Source organism: Maylandia zebra, linkage group LG20 (assembly GCF_041146795.1).
Source record: "Maylandia zebra isolate NMK-2024a linkage group LG20, Mzebra_GT3a, whole genome shotgun sequence".
Classification (NCBI taxonomy): domain Eukaryota; kingdom Metazoa; phylum Chordata; class Actinopteri; order Cichliformes; family Cichlidae; genus Maylandia; species Maylandia zebra.
In genome coordinates this window covers 27,046,878-27,063,877 of record NC_135186.1, presented here as the reverse complement: position 1 = coordinate 27,063,877, position 17,000 = coordinate 27,046,878, and the positions used below count along the sequence as shown (strand labels likewise).

The window sequence follows — 17,000 nt, the reverse complement described above, 5'->3', positions numbered from 1 at the left end:
TAGAAAATAGCAATGATGAGTCAATAATAGCCACATGGACAACAAATTACAGGGACTTGCTAACACTTAACAGAAGCTCCAAAGCTAGTCCAAAACAGTGCTCTAGAGCCCTCACAGTGACATGACTAACAATTTAAAGGCAAACCATAAACAGAAGAATAGCTACTGAAGAAGCAACAGCTGTGTATCTTTGTCTTGTTCCTCCCTCTGCATCCATATTTTAACCACACTGTGAGTGAAGGTCTTTGTTCATCAAGTTGTCGCCTGATAAAGACATGAAACAAACAAAGCGACACCCCACCCCCTGCCCAAACTCTTCAGGCACAGAAACTTTCTTTGTGTTGTTCACCTGCAAGCTGTTGTATGTATTCTGTTTAAAAACCATTGAAAGCACCTCCTGTCGCTTCCTTAGAGGCAAACAAAATGAATCACACTTCTTCTTTGCTAGTATTTGTTTACCTGACATCAGTGAAATTCCTTACCTTTTAATGGTATGTTACTGCTTTTCTTTGCACTTTACTGCCAGAAAGAAAAACTGCCCTGGATAATTTTAAGATGTTTGACATTTGTTTGGGGATCAAACTGGATTGTGCGGCCCAAAGAGTGTTCACAGAAGTTGAACACTCTTTGGGCCTGAAAAAGGTTTCAGAGATGAGTGGTTGATGTCATGTTGTTCACAGAAGTTGAACAACATGACATCAACCACTCATCTTTGAAACCTTTTTCTGACTCCAGTCAGGCCCACTGGTTGGTTTTGGAAAATATAGGCATAAATATCGGAATCTTAACTCCTTTTTTATTACTTTAACAGCTTTTCCTACTGATAAAGACCGTCCCTATGGTTACTCATACTACACCAATGAAATTAAGTAACAGACAAACAAATCACCATAGGGAACTACTATAGTAATTTATGCCTTGATTTAGTTTTAGTTTAGTTTAGTTTGCTTGTTTTTACAGTGACTGAATAAACAAAACATTTCTCTTTTATTGTGACAGGACAGGGTGGGCAATCAGAATGTTTCCCTTTATTTTACACATTTATTTCTTACAAGTTAAGCCTAAAGAGACAGTTTTCTTGTATTTACAAGAGCAACATGTCTTTAATATGTAGAAAACCTGAGACACACAGTGAAACTGCATTTCCTTTTCTTATATTAAGAGATCTTAGTGATTAAATGTGTTGTTAAACTTTGTTACACTGAGAGAAAGGGAAGCTTCACTGATCCAGCCGACTTAAAATCAGGGTGAGCAGCATGTGGCCCACAATGTCAAATGAGTTTGACATCCTTGATCTAAAGGAGTACTTTATTCTCTGAGGATATACAAATAAAATGATGCTATAAATGCTGTAAATTCTGTGTAAGTTATTCTTGTACAAGAAAGTGAAAAACAGACAAGTTGTGGGTTTTTGACATATTATCTATCGGACAGTTTTGCTTTTTTCCCCTAACAACCTTAAAGCACAAATACACAACTAACCAGTGTTACCAACACAGCACACATTTGATGTCACTCTAGCTGTTTATTCATGTTTCTGGTGGTTGTGCTACGCTAAGTTAACCTGCTGCTGGCCTATTTAGTTTAATCTATTTTATAGTTTTGGTGGAAAGTTCAAAAGTCTCATTTATACAACATAATGTTATTTTACAAACTATGCTTACTGTAACTGCAAAAAAAAAAAAAAACTAGAATAAAGGAGCTTTTGGGTGGTTCTACCTTGCAACTGTATGTTTACTAGAGTGAGGATTTTTTCTTTCTTTCCGGTGATTTATTATCAAAATACATAATAAAAGAGAAAATGTGGAAATATTCTGATGAATAGCTCTGCTTTAGATTTAAGTGAAACGTACGAGTGTGCTGATTAAGGAATCATTTGTCTTTTGCAGGCGATGAACTGACTAAGACTGAGGATGAAGACGAGCAAGGCTGGTGTAGAGGTCGTTTGGACAACGGCAAAGAGGGACTGTACCCAGCCAATTATGTCGAGCCAATCTAGTCACATTACTGGACAAGGATATGCCATTGGAGGCAGCTTGAACTGTCCCGTCCAATTGCACCGCACATAGCCAGAGACTTAAGAGCAACACATCCCTTGCCCAACAGATGCGCCAAGCAGTTTTGCCTAAATAAAACTTAGTAACCTAAAAGACAATATATCAGTATAATATATTTTATCCAGCATTTGGGGTGGGCGAACTTACACATTTAAAAACAGGAGCAGCAGTTATTCCAGTATATACACACTCAACTATAACATCAAGACAGTGCAGGAACACATTGCTTGTCTGTGTAGCTGTATTTAACAATATAATGCAGCTTATTTAAACTGCAGTGAGTTCACTTGTGAAAATGGGAAGATAATATAATCAGTTGTACCCATTTGACAAAGATGAGCTTCTCTAACCTGCATTGTGTATATACAGTGTGATGCCATTTTGTGTAGCATTTTTAATGCTGTGTACGGTCAGCCATCATTCTCACATCAGGAATGCTGTGTAGTTTTAAAAGTACCACTGACAGTATCCTCTTTTTGGTTTTTTGTTTGTTTGTTTATTTGTTTTTTCTTTGTGATTTGGTCCAACCTCTTTTCCAGTGTGTGCAGTGCTACGTGTGTTAACTGTTTCTGAACTTGCATAGCAGCATGTGCTATGCAACGACGTGCATTCCCTGAATCCTGCAGCCTTGTTTAGGCTCCAACCTGATGCAACACTTCAACTACAAATGCAGAGATTACTTCTTAGCATCACAAGCTTCTGGACATGCACATGCTTCTAATTTCACAAGAGAAAGCTTGTTGATGAACTGATTTTATGTTGGTTTGTTTTGCTTTCAACATCTGTTTTTCTTAGCGTCACAAATCCTTTGAGAAAACCATCTTCATGCAAATCATGGAAAGGATTTACAGTTTTTCACAGAAGCTCTCATCCTTGGTTCAGTAATTCCTTACTATATCCCGCTACTGATAACGAGAAAGACCTGCGATGCATTCCCTCAGAGTGAAGGCGGATCAAGTCATCATGAGGTTTCCACTGCAGTTTGAGAGGAGGGTTTTGAACAGTGCATATGCTGGGGACTTTTCTTCCAGAGTGAAGGGCCAGTGGAGGCATCTCAGTGTGTTACTGTGCTACAGACTGTTGTCTGAAGATTGAAGCCTCTCCAACAGGACATGAATGTACTAGTGTTTGGGCTTGAAAGAGGGCGTGTCATATAAGCATTGTTCTCCACTGTCATTTAAAGCCTTGCCTAGCAAAAAGCACTAGTTATGTGGCCCGTTTTAATGCTGAGCCAAAGAACGACCCAATACCATCAACTATCTGTTTTCACTCCGTGCAATAATTTACCATATCAGTGTGAAGCAGCTTCACTGAAGATCAACTTATAGTTGCTTCACAGTCCATCAAAATTCAGTTGTCAAAAAACCCAAACATGTTACAAAATACTGGGGATACATATGACAAGTACTGCACTGCATGCAGGATGACTTACAGGGTGCATTACATGGTTATTTTTGAAATCTTGCACCATTTAAATTAAAATCATAGCAGGAATTGCATTTATCAAAGGTGGATTAGTGAGTTATCTTGCTACCAGTTGCACCTAAATCTGATTAGATTGGAGATTGCTATTTATAACTTAGTTTAAATGTCACCAGACTAACAGCAGTCAGATGTGTTTAGCTTTGTGTCTGGAACAGGATTTGACAGGTTTTGGGTCTCACACATGAGGAGAAACACATCACCAGCTCACAAGTTGTGTCTTAGAGTAAAGCTGTCCAGCATAGCAAAAAGGACTCCTGTCATAAAAATGTCATACATCCTCGATGCACATGCGCACACACTTCCACACACATGCAAACACACATGCATTAAGCAGGATATACATACACAATACACACAGGTTCAAATGCATAATCAACATTATCAGGTTAATATTCTGAGGGAAAACATCTCCATCACCCAGTGTGTATGAGTTGTGTAAATGTAACAAAAAAACCACAAAAAAAATGCAAGTGATTGACTATTAAGACAAAATGTAGTGTTATACATGTAAATGTGTTTCATTAAATAACAGCAATGGAAAACATATTAAGTAATAGGTACCATATTGTATGAATTTTATTGCAATGGAATTGTCAGTGTATCATAAAAGCGTGACGTTACCCCACGCTGTCAGATTTGTATATGATGATGTAATTTAAAGATTATATTCTATTGTAACTGTACAACTGTGTTGAGTTGAAAATGAGACCTAACCATGTTGAGGCAGTAAAAAGGTGTACATGTAAAATGCTTTTTTATGTTGATCTCTTCCTTATGCACACAGGGGACAGCAGCTCATGTTGTGGAAACCCTTTATTAGCGGTCTAGAAGATGTATGTTCATAGTTAGTGATGTACTTTTATCTCCTAACTGGTGTAGTGCCTGTTCATCTTGATGTAACAAGTTCATTTAAATATGCATAAAGATGATTATGATCACAGATAATGACGATAGTGATGAAAAACCCAAATCAAATTTGTTGTGATGGTGTCAATATTGCGATATTGGTTTGAAAGGGAAACAAGTTTGTTGACAAAAAAGTAGCCTCTGTGTGTTTTTTTTGTCTATAGACAGCATGATTTGGAGTTATTCGTTATTAAACCATTAATTTAATTTAGTGGCACTTTATAATAATGTCACGCTACAAGAAATTAGCAAGGTATTAGCAAGTTCTTAATTCATCATTTATCATTACTCCGCTTTATTATGCTATCTATAAATACATATATGTTTATCCATCTGTTACTGTTACATCATTTACAGCTACCACTGCTACGACATCACTGGTAGTAATAATCAGAATCATCGTCGTAGTCATAATCTGTCTTTATAAATGGCATACTAAGGAGGAGTAATGCTATATGATGATGAATGAAGCACTTGCTAATACCTTACTAATGCTTAATAGTGCAACATTATTATAACGTGCTACCAATTTATTTATTTTTATTGTAGAGCATGGGAATAAACCATGCCATATCACTGACACATAAAAAGTGCTATTTATCAAGACTGGTTTAATAATAAAACATTTCCTAACTTTGAATTAAATATACCTGGATGGGAATATTAGAAAATGCAATTCTAAAACTAGAGGGGCACTTGAAGAGCCAAGGCCAAAGAAAGAGCCACTGACTGGTTCTTTTTTTAGTCCACTAGGCACTTTTTACATCGAACCTTGGAAAAACAGAAAGCATCTACCTTCAAAGATCACTAAGTTCCACTTTTAATAAACTGAACTATTTATTTAGTTCATCTTTTCTAAAGGTCTTAAATTAAAGAATGATACATTATAAAGGAGATTAGTGTTATGTTTTAAAGACAAATGACTTCATTGCTGCATTCATCACCTTAATGGGGAACTTCCCGGAATGGAAGTTAGGGGAACGTTAGAGAGATCACCGGATCTACCTGAGACAGGTGTGCCATGCCCTGGTTATGCTATACATGATAAGGAGACCTGATACTGCTACACTGAAGCTGAGCAGTAATGCCGCTCCGGGATCTGACTGTCCAACACTCAGGTGGATCTTTTGTGGATGTGTTATGCTGATTTTCAAGCACATCTTTTTAATTCTTGGACTCCAAACAAGCATTTTAAACTTTTCTCCTTTTCTTCTCATTGGTCCTTTATAAATAAACTCACTGCAGCAACTATTTTAACTTTAAAAGTGACAAATGTGTCTGACAAATACATTTCAGCTCTCCGAGCAATTCAGAGAATTTCTGAATGTCATCAGTAGTATCATCCAACCTATGTCACATGTGTTCACGAAACACCAAGACTTTAAAGAAAGTTATATTTATATATGCGTTATATATAAATATAGACTGTTATATAGGCTGAAGAATTTGCTGCCGTTTTCTTTTTTTTCAGTTAATAAGCAGCATTTAAAAATCTGTCACAGGTGGAAAAGCCCTTTTAAGATTAATGATGAAATCACCAAGTATTAGACACATTTTCGTTCCTTGTACATACTTTCACTAGTTACACCTTGCTAGCACTGGGTTGGACAAACTTTTGCCTTCAGAGCTGCCTTAATTTGTCATGTCATAGATTCAACAAGGTGCTGGAAATATTCCTGAGGGTTGTTTTTTTTAATCTTTACACTTTCTCATAGTAAAACATACAGCCACCATCATAACAGCCATTATTTAAAGGTTTAATTTTCTTTCTTGGAATCTGCTAGTGAGTCGCTTCATAAAACCATGAAAAGCATGACCACACAGGCTTTCATTTTCACTGATAATTTAATCATACAAACATTCATCAAACATACCAGAAATAAGCTTTCATCTGTTTGCTTCTCACTCACCTAAATGTGCTGCTGTTTGAGTCTAATGCCAACTGATTCATTCTGCAATTCATTTTGGCCAGTGGAAACTTTGCAATATTACATTAAATTGACAATAACTACCTCTGATAGCAAGATAAACATTAATCTCTCTCTTTATTAACAGGAAATGCACATTGTTCTAAGCAACATTTAGATCTCATGGATCCTCAAGTGTCAGCTGAACGGTGTTCTCACGTCAACTCTCATCAGGTTACAGGCCTCAACATAAAAGGATATGAGAGGGATCTAACACACAGCATAAAAAAAAAAACACACCTTCTTACCAAGGAGAAAAGGTACACTGAGGCCTTGCCATTGGGGTTCATTACTCAGTGCATAGATTAGCAAGTAAGTAAATGCTGAATAACATTACTTAAAAAAAAAAGAAGAAGATATGAATCAGTTATTTGATTGGTGATAAAAAAATCAAAAAAAAAATCAAGCGTGTGATTAAATGAGAAATATCAATGAGACCGTTTGTAGTCTTTTAAATGGAACTTCTCAAACATAAATTTAACGAGATGAAAACCAACAATAACATGAATAAAACTGACAGTTGAATGAAAATATCCCATTAAGAATCTTTGGGTAAATTTATATGTTTCCAAAAGAATTTTCCCCTTCTACATTCATCATTTACATTCAACTTAATATGTTAAAAACATTTCCAAGACAGCTTTAAGTTGAATTTGAAGCAGTAAACAAACAACCAAACGGATTCATAATGAGAAATTATGTCTTTACTTCTGTTTATATGACTTGAATTACGCATCTTATACTTTGCAGGAATCTAGTTTTTTAAAACTTTTTATGAATTAATGTATGAATTAATGACCCAACTATGAAGTCAGGAACATTTACCAATAATACAAAATAATTTATGTCAGAAAATATTTGTAATTAATGTATGAGACTTCTGTTTCTCTGATCTTAGCTTCAATTTGGCCGATTCCCTCTTGTTTAAATAAGCTGCACTGTTTCTAAACTTCCAGCTAACGGCTTATAAAATACTGGTCATACTGTATGTGGCATGAAAAACACAGTTTAGACTTATCTAACCTTCAAATAAGCTTTTGGAAAATATTGTTTCTTTAAAAATGCATAAATTATGTTTCAGGAATTTAGTAGTCTAGACAACAAAGAGTCCACAAACCTAATCAACATACCAATAAATCAGAGTAGAAACCGGAGAATCAGTTGGCAAAGTGAATGGCTTTTCCTCCAAATTCTCTTTTTTCATGTTGCACAATCCACACACAAATACACAAACATTCACACACTCCTGTCATCTGTTTAATGGGTACTCTGACTGCTAAAAAAATTTTTTTTTTTGGAAAAATAAAAGAAAAAAAGTTATCACTCAAAAGACTCATAGCACTCATTTTTAACTTAGCATTCACACGTGCATACAGTGGGTGCAGGATGTTGGTTGAGCTGCATGTCAGGAGCGTTGGCCTCCGGATATTCAGTCTAACTGGACTTTGCATAAAGTGTTTTTGAATCTCCACACTCTCCACTCTCTACTGACGAACCTCTTCTTTCTTTTGTTGGTGTGACAGACTCCAGAGGTATGATTTTAGTGCTGCTTCACTCCTTCACAAGTCCCATGATTTAAGAGTGCCCAAATGGATAGGGCTCCTGTATACCCTGCAACAAAGAGAAAGGATTAAAAAAAAGTAGTAGTAGTAGACCAACAACAGACAGAAAACATAGCTTCACAGTTTACAGTCACTGCAACTAATTCAGTGATTGTTAGCAACTTCCAGCACCCACTCAGCAAGGGCATCACCAACTAATCTCTACGCCTGTGTGACTAGGGGCGTAGGGTATTTCCTGTTTAGCAACTGCAAACATTAAAAGTAGATTTTAAAAGGTGCTGACATGAGCAGAAAAAGTCCAAACTATTGAACTTGCTAAACAGCAGCTTTACAGATTTTCAGTGTCTAAAGTCTATATTTTTCCAGTATAGCTACATTAGTCTGTGCCATACCAACAACAGCATGGAGCTGTCCTGGCCAACACTGCAAAATTACAGCTGGTAAACTTTGCATTTAGTTCTAATACGTGCTCTGAGCACACCACCACTCGGGATAATCTATTAAAGGCAAATGTTGACTTTTTAATTTTGTCCACAGAAGATTCAGTGTGATTCAACCCTCATTAACATGCACAGACAATGTTGTGGCTCTGTGATATGTCTCACCTGGTTGCAAGAGACTACTGATAGATTGCTTTGTAGACTGTTTGCTAATATATCCACAGAGTTTTGTGAAAGTCCATTCTGGTCTTGCTGCAGCTGGTTTGGGCTTCCCTCCCAATGTTCCTCTGCAACTCTATGGTTGCTGTCATCGTGAAGGCTGTTGTTGTTGCTGTTAGGGCACTTGTTTTTCTCTGGTGAGGCGAAGGGGTTATAATCTCCTTCCAGGTTACGATGAGGCTGGGTGTTGAACTCAGCTTGAAAAGAGGAAAGCTGCTGTGTGACACCAAGGAGGCCTCCAACCTCCACACTCAGGATCACCCAAATTACATCTGTAAATAGACAATGGTGTGCTTAAACATAATCATAGAGTTGATAACATGTAACTAAACCTGTGTCTATATGCAGGATATTACCCAATACCCATAAATCAAACGGTTACAAAATATTTACTGTATAATAATTAGGCTGGACTACACTTCACACCTTGTATCCTCAAAGACTTAATGTGATTCTGATCTGCAGCCCTCTTCTTACTCCTTAAGTCAGCATGAAACTATTTTAGGTGGGAAATAATTGTGATGAACAAGTGGATGAAATATTAAAGCCCGGTGTTTAAATTCAACATCCCTCTCCAGCTTAATTTGTAAGTAGAGAAGTCTTTAGAGACATCCTGATAGGACATAAATCAATTAATTTAATGATAAATAATTAATAGTTTTATTGCAGCACATCCATACAAAATGATCTAGCACTTCATCTTCATTAATGAAGATGAAGTGCTAATAATTCCCTGTTACTGCGGCACGGCACATTGTACAGTGTAGCAAAATTAATGGGTTAGCAATGTATGGTGATCCTAATGTCCGAGCTGTTAGCATCCCAACAGTGGGTCTCGCTTTACCTGCCTAGATCACCATGGTAACTAATGGTAAATGCATAGTCTAGTCTTGTCTGGAGTAGGTTATATACAGCGTTTCCATCAGCAAAAGGCCTGAGATAACAAAGAAAGCTGATAACCACTGTCGAAACACCATTATCTCTGACTATGGTTTTAGGTTTTGTAGAGTCAACACAAAGTAAGCCTGGACGACATGTATAATTCAGCGTCAGCAGCTTACGTAAGCCATGAATCACAAACAAAATGTGACTAATTTAATTAACTGTCTAATGACAGGGTTGTTGTGTGCCGTGTAAAGCCCCTTGAGGCAAAACTGTAATGTGATATCAAGGTATATAAATAAGATTTACTTGATTTGAACATTTTTTTCTGTGTATACATAACAAAGCCCAAAAACCCCAAACAAAGGCACTCTACAAATAGCTTGACTTATCTGTCTAAAAGTCCAAGACCAAATAAGATTCCAACAAAGCTCTGAAGAATAACCATCTGCGTAGCAGTGCTTCAACCACAGTGCTTCCACAATAGAATTTAAACCTTGAACAGTAAGTTAGCATGACAAAAAGATGACATTACTTCATTAGAGTCACTTTGACTTTTTATTCAAGAAATTCCATTTATTGAAGATAACTTACTTGCACCTTAGGTAAGTTATCCCCCAGCTGTAGGTCTATTAATGTCTTCCTACACAATATTTCTAGTTTTCTCTCTTTTTTGTACCAGCTGATAGGGCTGTGCAATATGACCAAAATCTCATATCCCAATATAATACATCTATCGTCCTGATAACGATATAAATCACAAAAATTTAACATTTTCTGTAAATTCTCTGAATCTCGGGCAGCTCGACTTGCGTGAAGTGTTTCCAGCTGGGCGTCGTGTACAAGGAGTCAAGTGTTTTAACCGATGCATGAAACGATACATTTTTTGACATAAGTTGTAACGGCCGCCGTTTTCTTCGTGAGTATTTATTACACAGCGTGCTGCAGGGAAAAGCCTGTTCTAACGTTTGAGTCTAAGGTTTATTTTTTAGCACCTGACGGCTCTTTTTTGCTTCTCATCCGTAAATACTCTGCATACTCTTTCACGTGATTCAGTTTATTTTGAAAAGTCTCAACAGGATCTTGAGCTTTATTGTGAAAGGTTTATGTGGAAAATAAACAAGCGGACACGCGATGGTTTTACCATCGTTGTTTGGTAATGACAACGCATAAAAACAGGCGCTTGTCCATCCATAGTGTGGTTATGAGAAAGAGAGAACTTTAAGAAATTAATATAGCCACTACAGTGACGATCAAAACGATGAAAAAATATTGCCGTAAACAGTTTATTTTGCGACACCACGAAACAAACGATAGCGTAAAATGAAACGATAAATGTTTTTATATCGTCATCCGATATATATCATTATATCGAACAGCCCTAGCAGCTGATATATTACTTATGGCTCCAACCCCTTGTTTAGCTCTGAAGGAAATCCCCCTAATCCTATGCCATCAGAATCAACCAGGAAACACATTTTGGCTGTCTTATAGCAAAAACATTTAAAAAAACAAAACAAAAAAGAAGTTAATAAATAAATAAATAAATGGAGTTACTTATCATAAAAATTGAGTTACTTATCATCACGATAAGTAACTCCATTTAACATTTTTTTAAGTAAAGTTGTAGTTCTTACCTCCATAGAAAAGTCCGGTAGCTGTGCACATTCTCCACTGGCCCTGGTACATACCCGGAGATACAGGACTATGCATCTGCACACTGACATCAGTCATTTCCTGCGGGTCTAGAGAACGCACCATCACCATGTTTATGTGGCCGAACTGATCTCCTCCAACATACTTCAGAGAAACTCCTGGAGGCCATGACTCTGCACCTGGAAGACAAACAGACAATTTTTCTTGTTACGAACTGTACTCATGTACGATATAGTGATTACTAACCAATGATCAGCTTCTATTTTAGATCAGTATTGAATGGCAGGCTGCTCAACCAACTACCTCATTCTTTTGGAATATTTTTATATAATGTGCCTTGGTTGGCTAGAGGCAGAGCTGCAGCATTTACAGTGGGGCAAAAAAGTATTTAGTCAGCCACCGATTGTGCAAGTTCCCCCACTTAAAATGATGACAGAGGTCAGTAATTTGCACCAGAGGTACACTTCAACTGTGAGAGACAGAATGTGAAAAAAAAAAAATCCATGAATCCACATGGTAGGATTTGTAAAGAATTTATTCGTAAATTAGGGTGGAAAATAAGTATTTGGTCACCTCAAACAAGGAAAATCTCTGGCTCTCACAGACCTGTAACGTCTTCTGTAAGAAGCTTTTCTGTCCCCCACTCGTTACCTGTATGAATGGCACCTGTTTGAACTCATCGTCTGTATAAAAGACACCTGTCCACAGCCTCAAACAGTCAGACTCCAAACTCCGCCATGGCCAAGACCAAAGAGCTTTCGAAGGACACCAGGAAAAGTATTGTAGACCTGCACCAGACTGGGAAGAGTGAATCTACAATAGGCAAGCAGCTTGGTGTGAAAAAAATCAACTGTGGGAGCAATCATCAGAAAATGGAAGACATACAAGACCACTGATAATCTCCCTCGATCTGGGGCTCCACGCAAGATCTCATCCCGTGGGGTCAAAATGATCATGAGAACGGTGAGCAAAGATCCCAGAACCACACGGGGGGACCTGGTGAATGACCTGCAGAGAGCTGGGACCAAAGTAACAAAGGTCACCATCAGTAACACACTACAACGGCAGGGAATCAAATCCCGCAGTCCCAGACGTGTTCCGCTGCTGAAGCCAGTGCATGTCCAGGCCCGTCTGAAGTTTGCCAGAGAGCACATGGATGATACAGCAGAGGATTGGGAGAATGTCATGTGGTCAGATGAAACCAAAGTAGAACTTTTTGGTATAAACTCAACTCGTCGTGTTTGGAGGAAGAAGAATACTGAGTTGCATCCCAAGAACACCATACCTACTGTGAAGCATGGGGGTGGAAACATCATGCTATGGGGCTGTTTTTCTGCCAAGGGGACAGGACGACTGATCCGTGTTAAGGACAGAATGAATGGGGCCATGTATCGTGAGATTTTGAGCCAAAACCTCCTTCCATCAGTGAGAACTTTGAAGATGAAACGAGGCTGGGTCTTCCAACATGACAATGATCCAAAACACACCGCCCGGGCAACAAAGGAGTGGCTCCGTAAGAAGCATTTGAAAGTCCTGGAGTGGCCTAGCCAGTCTCCAGACCTCAACCCCATAGAAAATCTGTGGCGGGAGTTGAAAGTCCGTGTTGCTCGGCGACAGCCCCAAAACGTCACTGCTCTCGAGAAGATCTGCATGGAGGAATGGGCCAAAATACCAGCTACTGTGTGTGCAAACCTGGTAAAGACCTATAGTAAACGTTTGACCTCTGTTATTGCCAACAAAGGTTATGTTACAAAGTATTGAGTTGTATTTTTGTTATTGACCAAATACTTATTTTCCACCCTGATTTACGAATAAATTCTTTACAAATCCTACCATGTGGATTCATGGATTTTTTTTTTTCACATTCTGTCTCTCACAGTTGAAGTGTACCTCTGGTGCAAATTACTGACCTCTGTCATCATTTTAGGTGGGGGAACTTGCACAATCGGTGGCTGACTAAATACTTTTTTGCCCCACTGTATATAAACAAGTGATTTGCTGTTGCTTGAAAAGTTACGTTTTTTTTTCCTAACATTTTTGACACAAGAAAAGCGAATCAAAAGAGCCACAGTTCAGTTATGTAACACGTAATGCCACCTTTTTAAATAAAATGAGATTTGTTGAAAATGCAACAGGGCCTTTGCACAGGATGCCATGTGCACGGTGCTTGCAGTTGGATTCAATATGCTGTTTGTTGGGAGCGCTGAAGGACAGAGCAAAATAGGGACTTTTCAAAACTTCTTGTGCAATATCTGCATGTCTTTTCCTATGTACCTCCACAGGTTTAATACAGCTGTAAAGCTATTAGGAGGATGATATAAGAAATGTAAACTGGCCTTACACACAGGTCAGCCAACAAGAAGAAAGAATTTCAGGCAGTCATTACAGTGTTTTAGCCCAAGTTCATATCTGTTAAAATATGACCACAGTGTCTTTAAGCACTCCCAGGTTGAGTGCTGCGGTTTGTCCAGTGACAAATTGTTTTGCCAATGAAATCAATGGGTTTGAGAGCACAGCGGTGCATGCATTTTGCAGTCACTTATAATGACACTTTAGTATATCTGCGGTCAACAGACTTCAGTCTATGGCTGTCACTGTGTTTATGTGCATGTCTGAGTGATGCTGATGAAAACACAGTTATACTCCACTTGACAACAACTCTCTAGCCAACTAAAGGTAAAATAATAGCTCCCAACAAGTGCTACTCATCTAAAGCCAAAACTGGACAGACCAACATTAGTCTCCACTGCAGACAACCCACCCCATCAAAGCAGTCAACCATTGGGAAATACTGTTACTATTTTATTTTCCAACACAAGTGATATTCTTATTCTAGCTGACTTACCGGTGTTCTGTATCCTCCAGGTCTTTGTGAAAGGTGTGTCAGGTGGAACAGATTCACCCTCACCAATCGTCACATCCTTTACAAAGGACATGCAGGGTGCACTGATGTTGGGACTTTCGAAGTCATAATAGGCTCCAATGGCTGCCTGTAAATTCCTAAGAATGAAAAAACAGAAATTTGAGTAAATCTAAATATTCACTTATAATACAGTTGCAGAAGTAACGCCTCAGTTTTTACAGCTGGTTGATAAATGATTCTACAGGCTATAGCCGTTCCACACATGTGAAGGTTAAATTCAGCCATTTGGTTTGTTTGTTTTTTTGCTTTTTTTTCCATGCTTCATTTAAAGTTAGTAATTGTACACTGACAAAAATCATCCCCATCATCAGGCATCACAAGGAGACAGATCACGCTTCTGTATGACACATTGAGGATGGGTTCTTCCCGTGACACCAGGTCATCCATAAACCAGCAGTTTTTATTTTTAGAAACCCCCGTTGCAGAGCAGCGAGATCACGTGATACTACAACAGCCCCACTGCCAGTGAACGCACTGCTGGAACAGTTGATCTTCCACAGACCCGCATTAGCTGGCTCAGCGCCGCATATGCGCAGAGAAATCTATTTTTGGGATGACTTCAAAATGGCCTTTCCCCTCAGCAGCACATTCATTTTCGCTTCCGTACACTGCAATGGCACCGCGAATTGTTTCACTGTTAAAACATGCCACCGGAAGTCACATTTTTCCTAAAAAACACAAGACTTATCAAGTACCCTCCGTACGTGAAAAAACTGAAATACATTCTGTCCGGCTAAGATTGATCTGGTTTGCGCAACCAGATCTCTGAGCTTCAGTGATCTTTGAGCTCCGTCTCTGCAACTTCAATGTAGATGGGTTACGTAATAAAGTATAGACACAATGTACTGTAGTTGTATCGACAATAAAGGTAACGGGTATCTTAAAGGGTACTCATGTAACTCACTGAATAACAAGTTAAAAGACTGAAATAAATCCTAACTATCCGTTTAGTTCAGTTTAAGTTAGCTAGCTATCCTGTACGTCCTAGCTTTTCAGAATAAAAGTGGTGACTAACAACAGGCTAACACACGTGAACATGTTTTTTGTCAAATACAGCATCCGCTTCGGTGCTATGTTGTGCCTAAACGAAAAAGTATTTGTTTCAACGGAATTTTCCACCGGTATGCAAATCTTGCGACCCTTCACTGTGTCTGTTACAGGCAATCAAAAGTCGGAGTCACACTGACTCAGCTAGTTACGCTTCTTCAACGTCGTTAGCCGTCACTGAGCCGACGCTTCTATGGCCAACGTAAACGCTTTTGTTCTGCGAGGACAAAACTTTCAGAGATATTTTCTGTTTGTTTGTTTTTCAGGCAGACTATCTTTGTACAAAAAATGCTGCTACACAGAAAGCTAGCTGGTACACATTATATATTATCTAACATTAACCAAACAGCAGGCCATACGAGTCCCCGAGCTCACCAGTTGGTCATGTCCAGAAAGAAGGCGCATCCTGCGGGGTTTAGCTGAAACCCAAGAAGTCTCTGAAATTCTGATATGAGGATATCTTTGTCTGTTGTACCCATGCAGCTGAATTTCTGCATGAGCTCCTGGTCCAGGTCCATGCCCTCCATTACGGGATTCGCCCGGATAAACACGGGGGGTTGGCTCCTAATTTAGTCCGAGGCCTCGACTTATCATAACAAACTCGGTAACAGGGTCGAGTGCGCATGTCACCTGATTGCATCCTGAGCCTCCGTGACTGAAAAATGTGGACGCTAATTAAAACATCTTCTACGCGTATACAACAGTAATTAACTGGCAGATTAATTAAGATACCAATAATAATAATAATTCACAAATAAATAATAAATTATTCACTAATAATAATGATAAGAAGAAGAAGAAAAGAACAACCCAAGGAATATCACTTAAAGTATATATAACAATGTATCGTTTATTTATCCTAGAAAAGATCATAGTTTTAAGCAAAACGATATTCTTGGTGATACTTGAAGTACTAGCAGTGGGACTATGCAGTTAGACTGTAAAATAAACACCTGTAGACAAAAACAAAAAAACCAAAACACCCCCCCGCCCCGCAAGCAAACAGCACACTGTAGATCGTATTTTGTACAAAGGAACAATGTCAATATTGAAATATAACCCAGCTCCAATTTCCATGTAAATAGTCTTTTACAAATATAACACAATTTTAAATGAGTGTTTCCCAAAGTTCCACTGGGGCTACTGTTGAACGCAAGGGGATGGATACATATCTGATGGTGCCGTGGGTGGTGCCATACAACTGTTTTAGAAGACAAGAGGACAAAGAAATGACTAAATTAAATTTGACAGTGAAATGAGGAAGTCGGGGACCAGTCCTCATATTACCTAACACCCAATGTGCCTTGTATTACTTTGCCTTATTTGTGCATATCAGTAAGCTGTCAGGAAAAACATTATGACATTTCCCAGTAGAAAAGCACTGTTATCACAGTGGTCTTGTTGAAAGGAAAGAGAGCCATTGTTTAGGTACAAGATAAAAAAGCAATATCCACTGTAATAGTTGTACGAGGTCATATCCTTCAGTATTAACATTCTGCCTAGTTGAAGTTTTGTTTTAAAATATATATGCAGTTACTATAATGCCATATTTTTAAATGATTTTTTTAAACTTCAAAATCTGTGTTTAAAGGTTTTAAATATATATGAATACATATAAAATGTAAGCTTATGTGTTAACAAGTAACACATAACGTCAAAGCAATACCAGTCGCTCACTGTGATATTTATTTCTAGTTTAATTCAATATTTTGTGGGATCGTTCAGCCTCAGTTCAAAGCCACTTGTCTTCCCACTTCCCTTGAATATCCAGCAGAGGGCAGCATTGTGTCTTTGGCGCAGGTTGCGATTTCTCGTTAAAGTTGTTTTTAGTGCGCGTGCGTGTGAGAGAAAAGGAG

General features: G+C 38.3%; 2 protein-coding genes across 3 annotated transcripts in view; one reads left to right on the top strand and one right to left on the bottom strand.

Annotated features, from left to right (window-relative positions):
* Window positions 1-4,487, top strand: part of pacsin1a (protein kinase C and casein kinase substrate in neurons 1a) — a 34,033-nt gene extending 29,546 nt beyond the window's left edge. For both annotated transcript variants that reach the window (XM_004546259.4, XM_004546258.2), the window contains exon 10: window positions 1,890-4,487. In XM_004546259.4, coding sequence (XP_004546316.1) covers window positions 1,890-1,999 — 110 coding nt within the window. In that variant the 3' untranslated portion in view covers window positions 2,000-4,487. The remainder of the gene's footprint in view (window positions 1-1,889) is intronic.
* Window positions 4,488-6,274: 1,787 nt separating this feature from the next.
* LOC101467974 (inflammation and lipid regulator with UBA-like and NBR1-like domains) lies at window positions 6,275-15,770 on the bottom strand. The gene is made up of 5 exons (XM_004546257.2): window positions 15,520-15,770; window positions 14,020-14,174; window positions 11,156-11,353; window positions 8,583-8,908; window positions 6,275-8,026 (listed from the first exon to the last, which is right to left on the bottom strand). Exons 1-5 carry the CDS (start codon window positions 15,669-15,671, stop codon window positions 7,991-7,993), a joined length of 867 nt encoding a protein of 288 aa, XP_004546314.1. The 5' UTR covers window positions 15,672-15,770; the 3' UTR covers window positions 6,275-7,990.
* Between the last annotated feature and the right edge of the window lie 1,230 nt (window positions 15,771-17,000).

Excerpts from the sequence above, each read along its gene's own strand:
- LOC101467974 (XM_004546257.2), bottom strand. The coding sequence starts at position 15,671 with ATGGAGGGCATGGACCTGGACCAGGAGCTCATGCAGAAATTCAGCTGC. Across the intron at positions 14,175-15,519 it reads TTTCTGGACATGACCAACTG|GAATTTACAGGCAGCCATTG; the intron begins GTGAGCTCGGGG and ends TTTCATTCTTAG. Across the intron at positions 11,354-14,019 it reads CTGGAGGATACAGAACACCG|GTGCAGAGTCATGGCCTCCA; the intron begins GTAAGTCAGCTA and ends TTTGTCTTCCAG.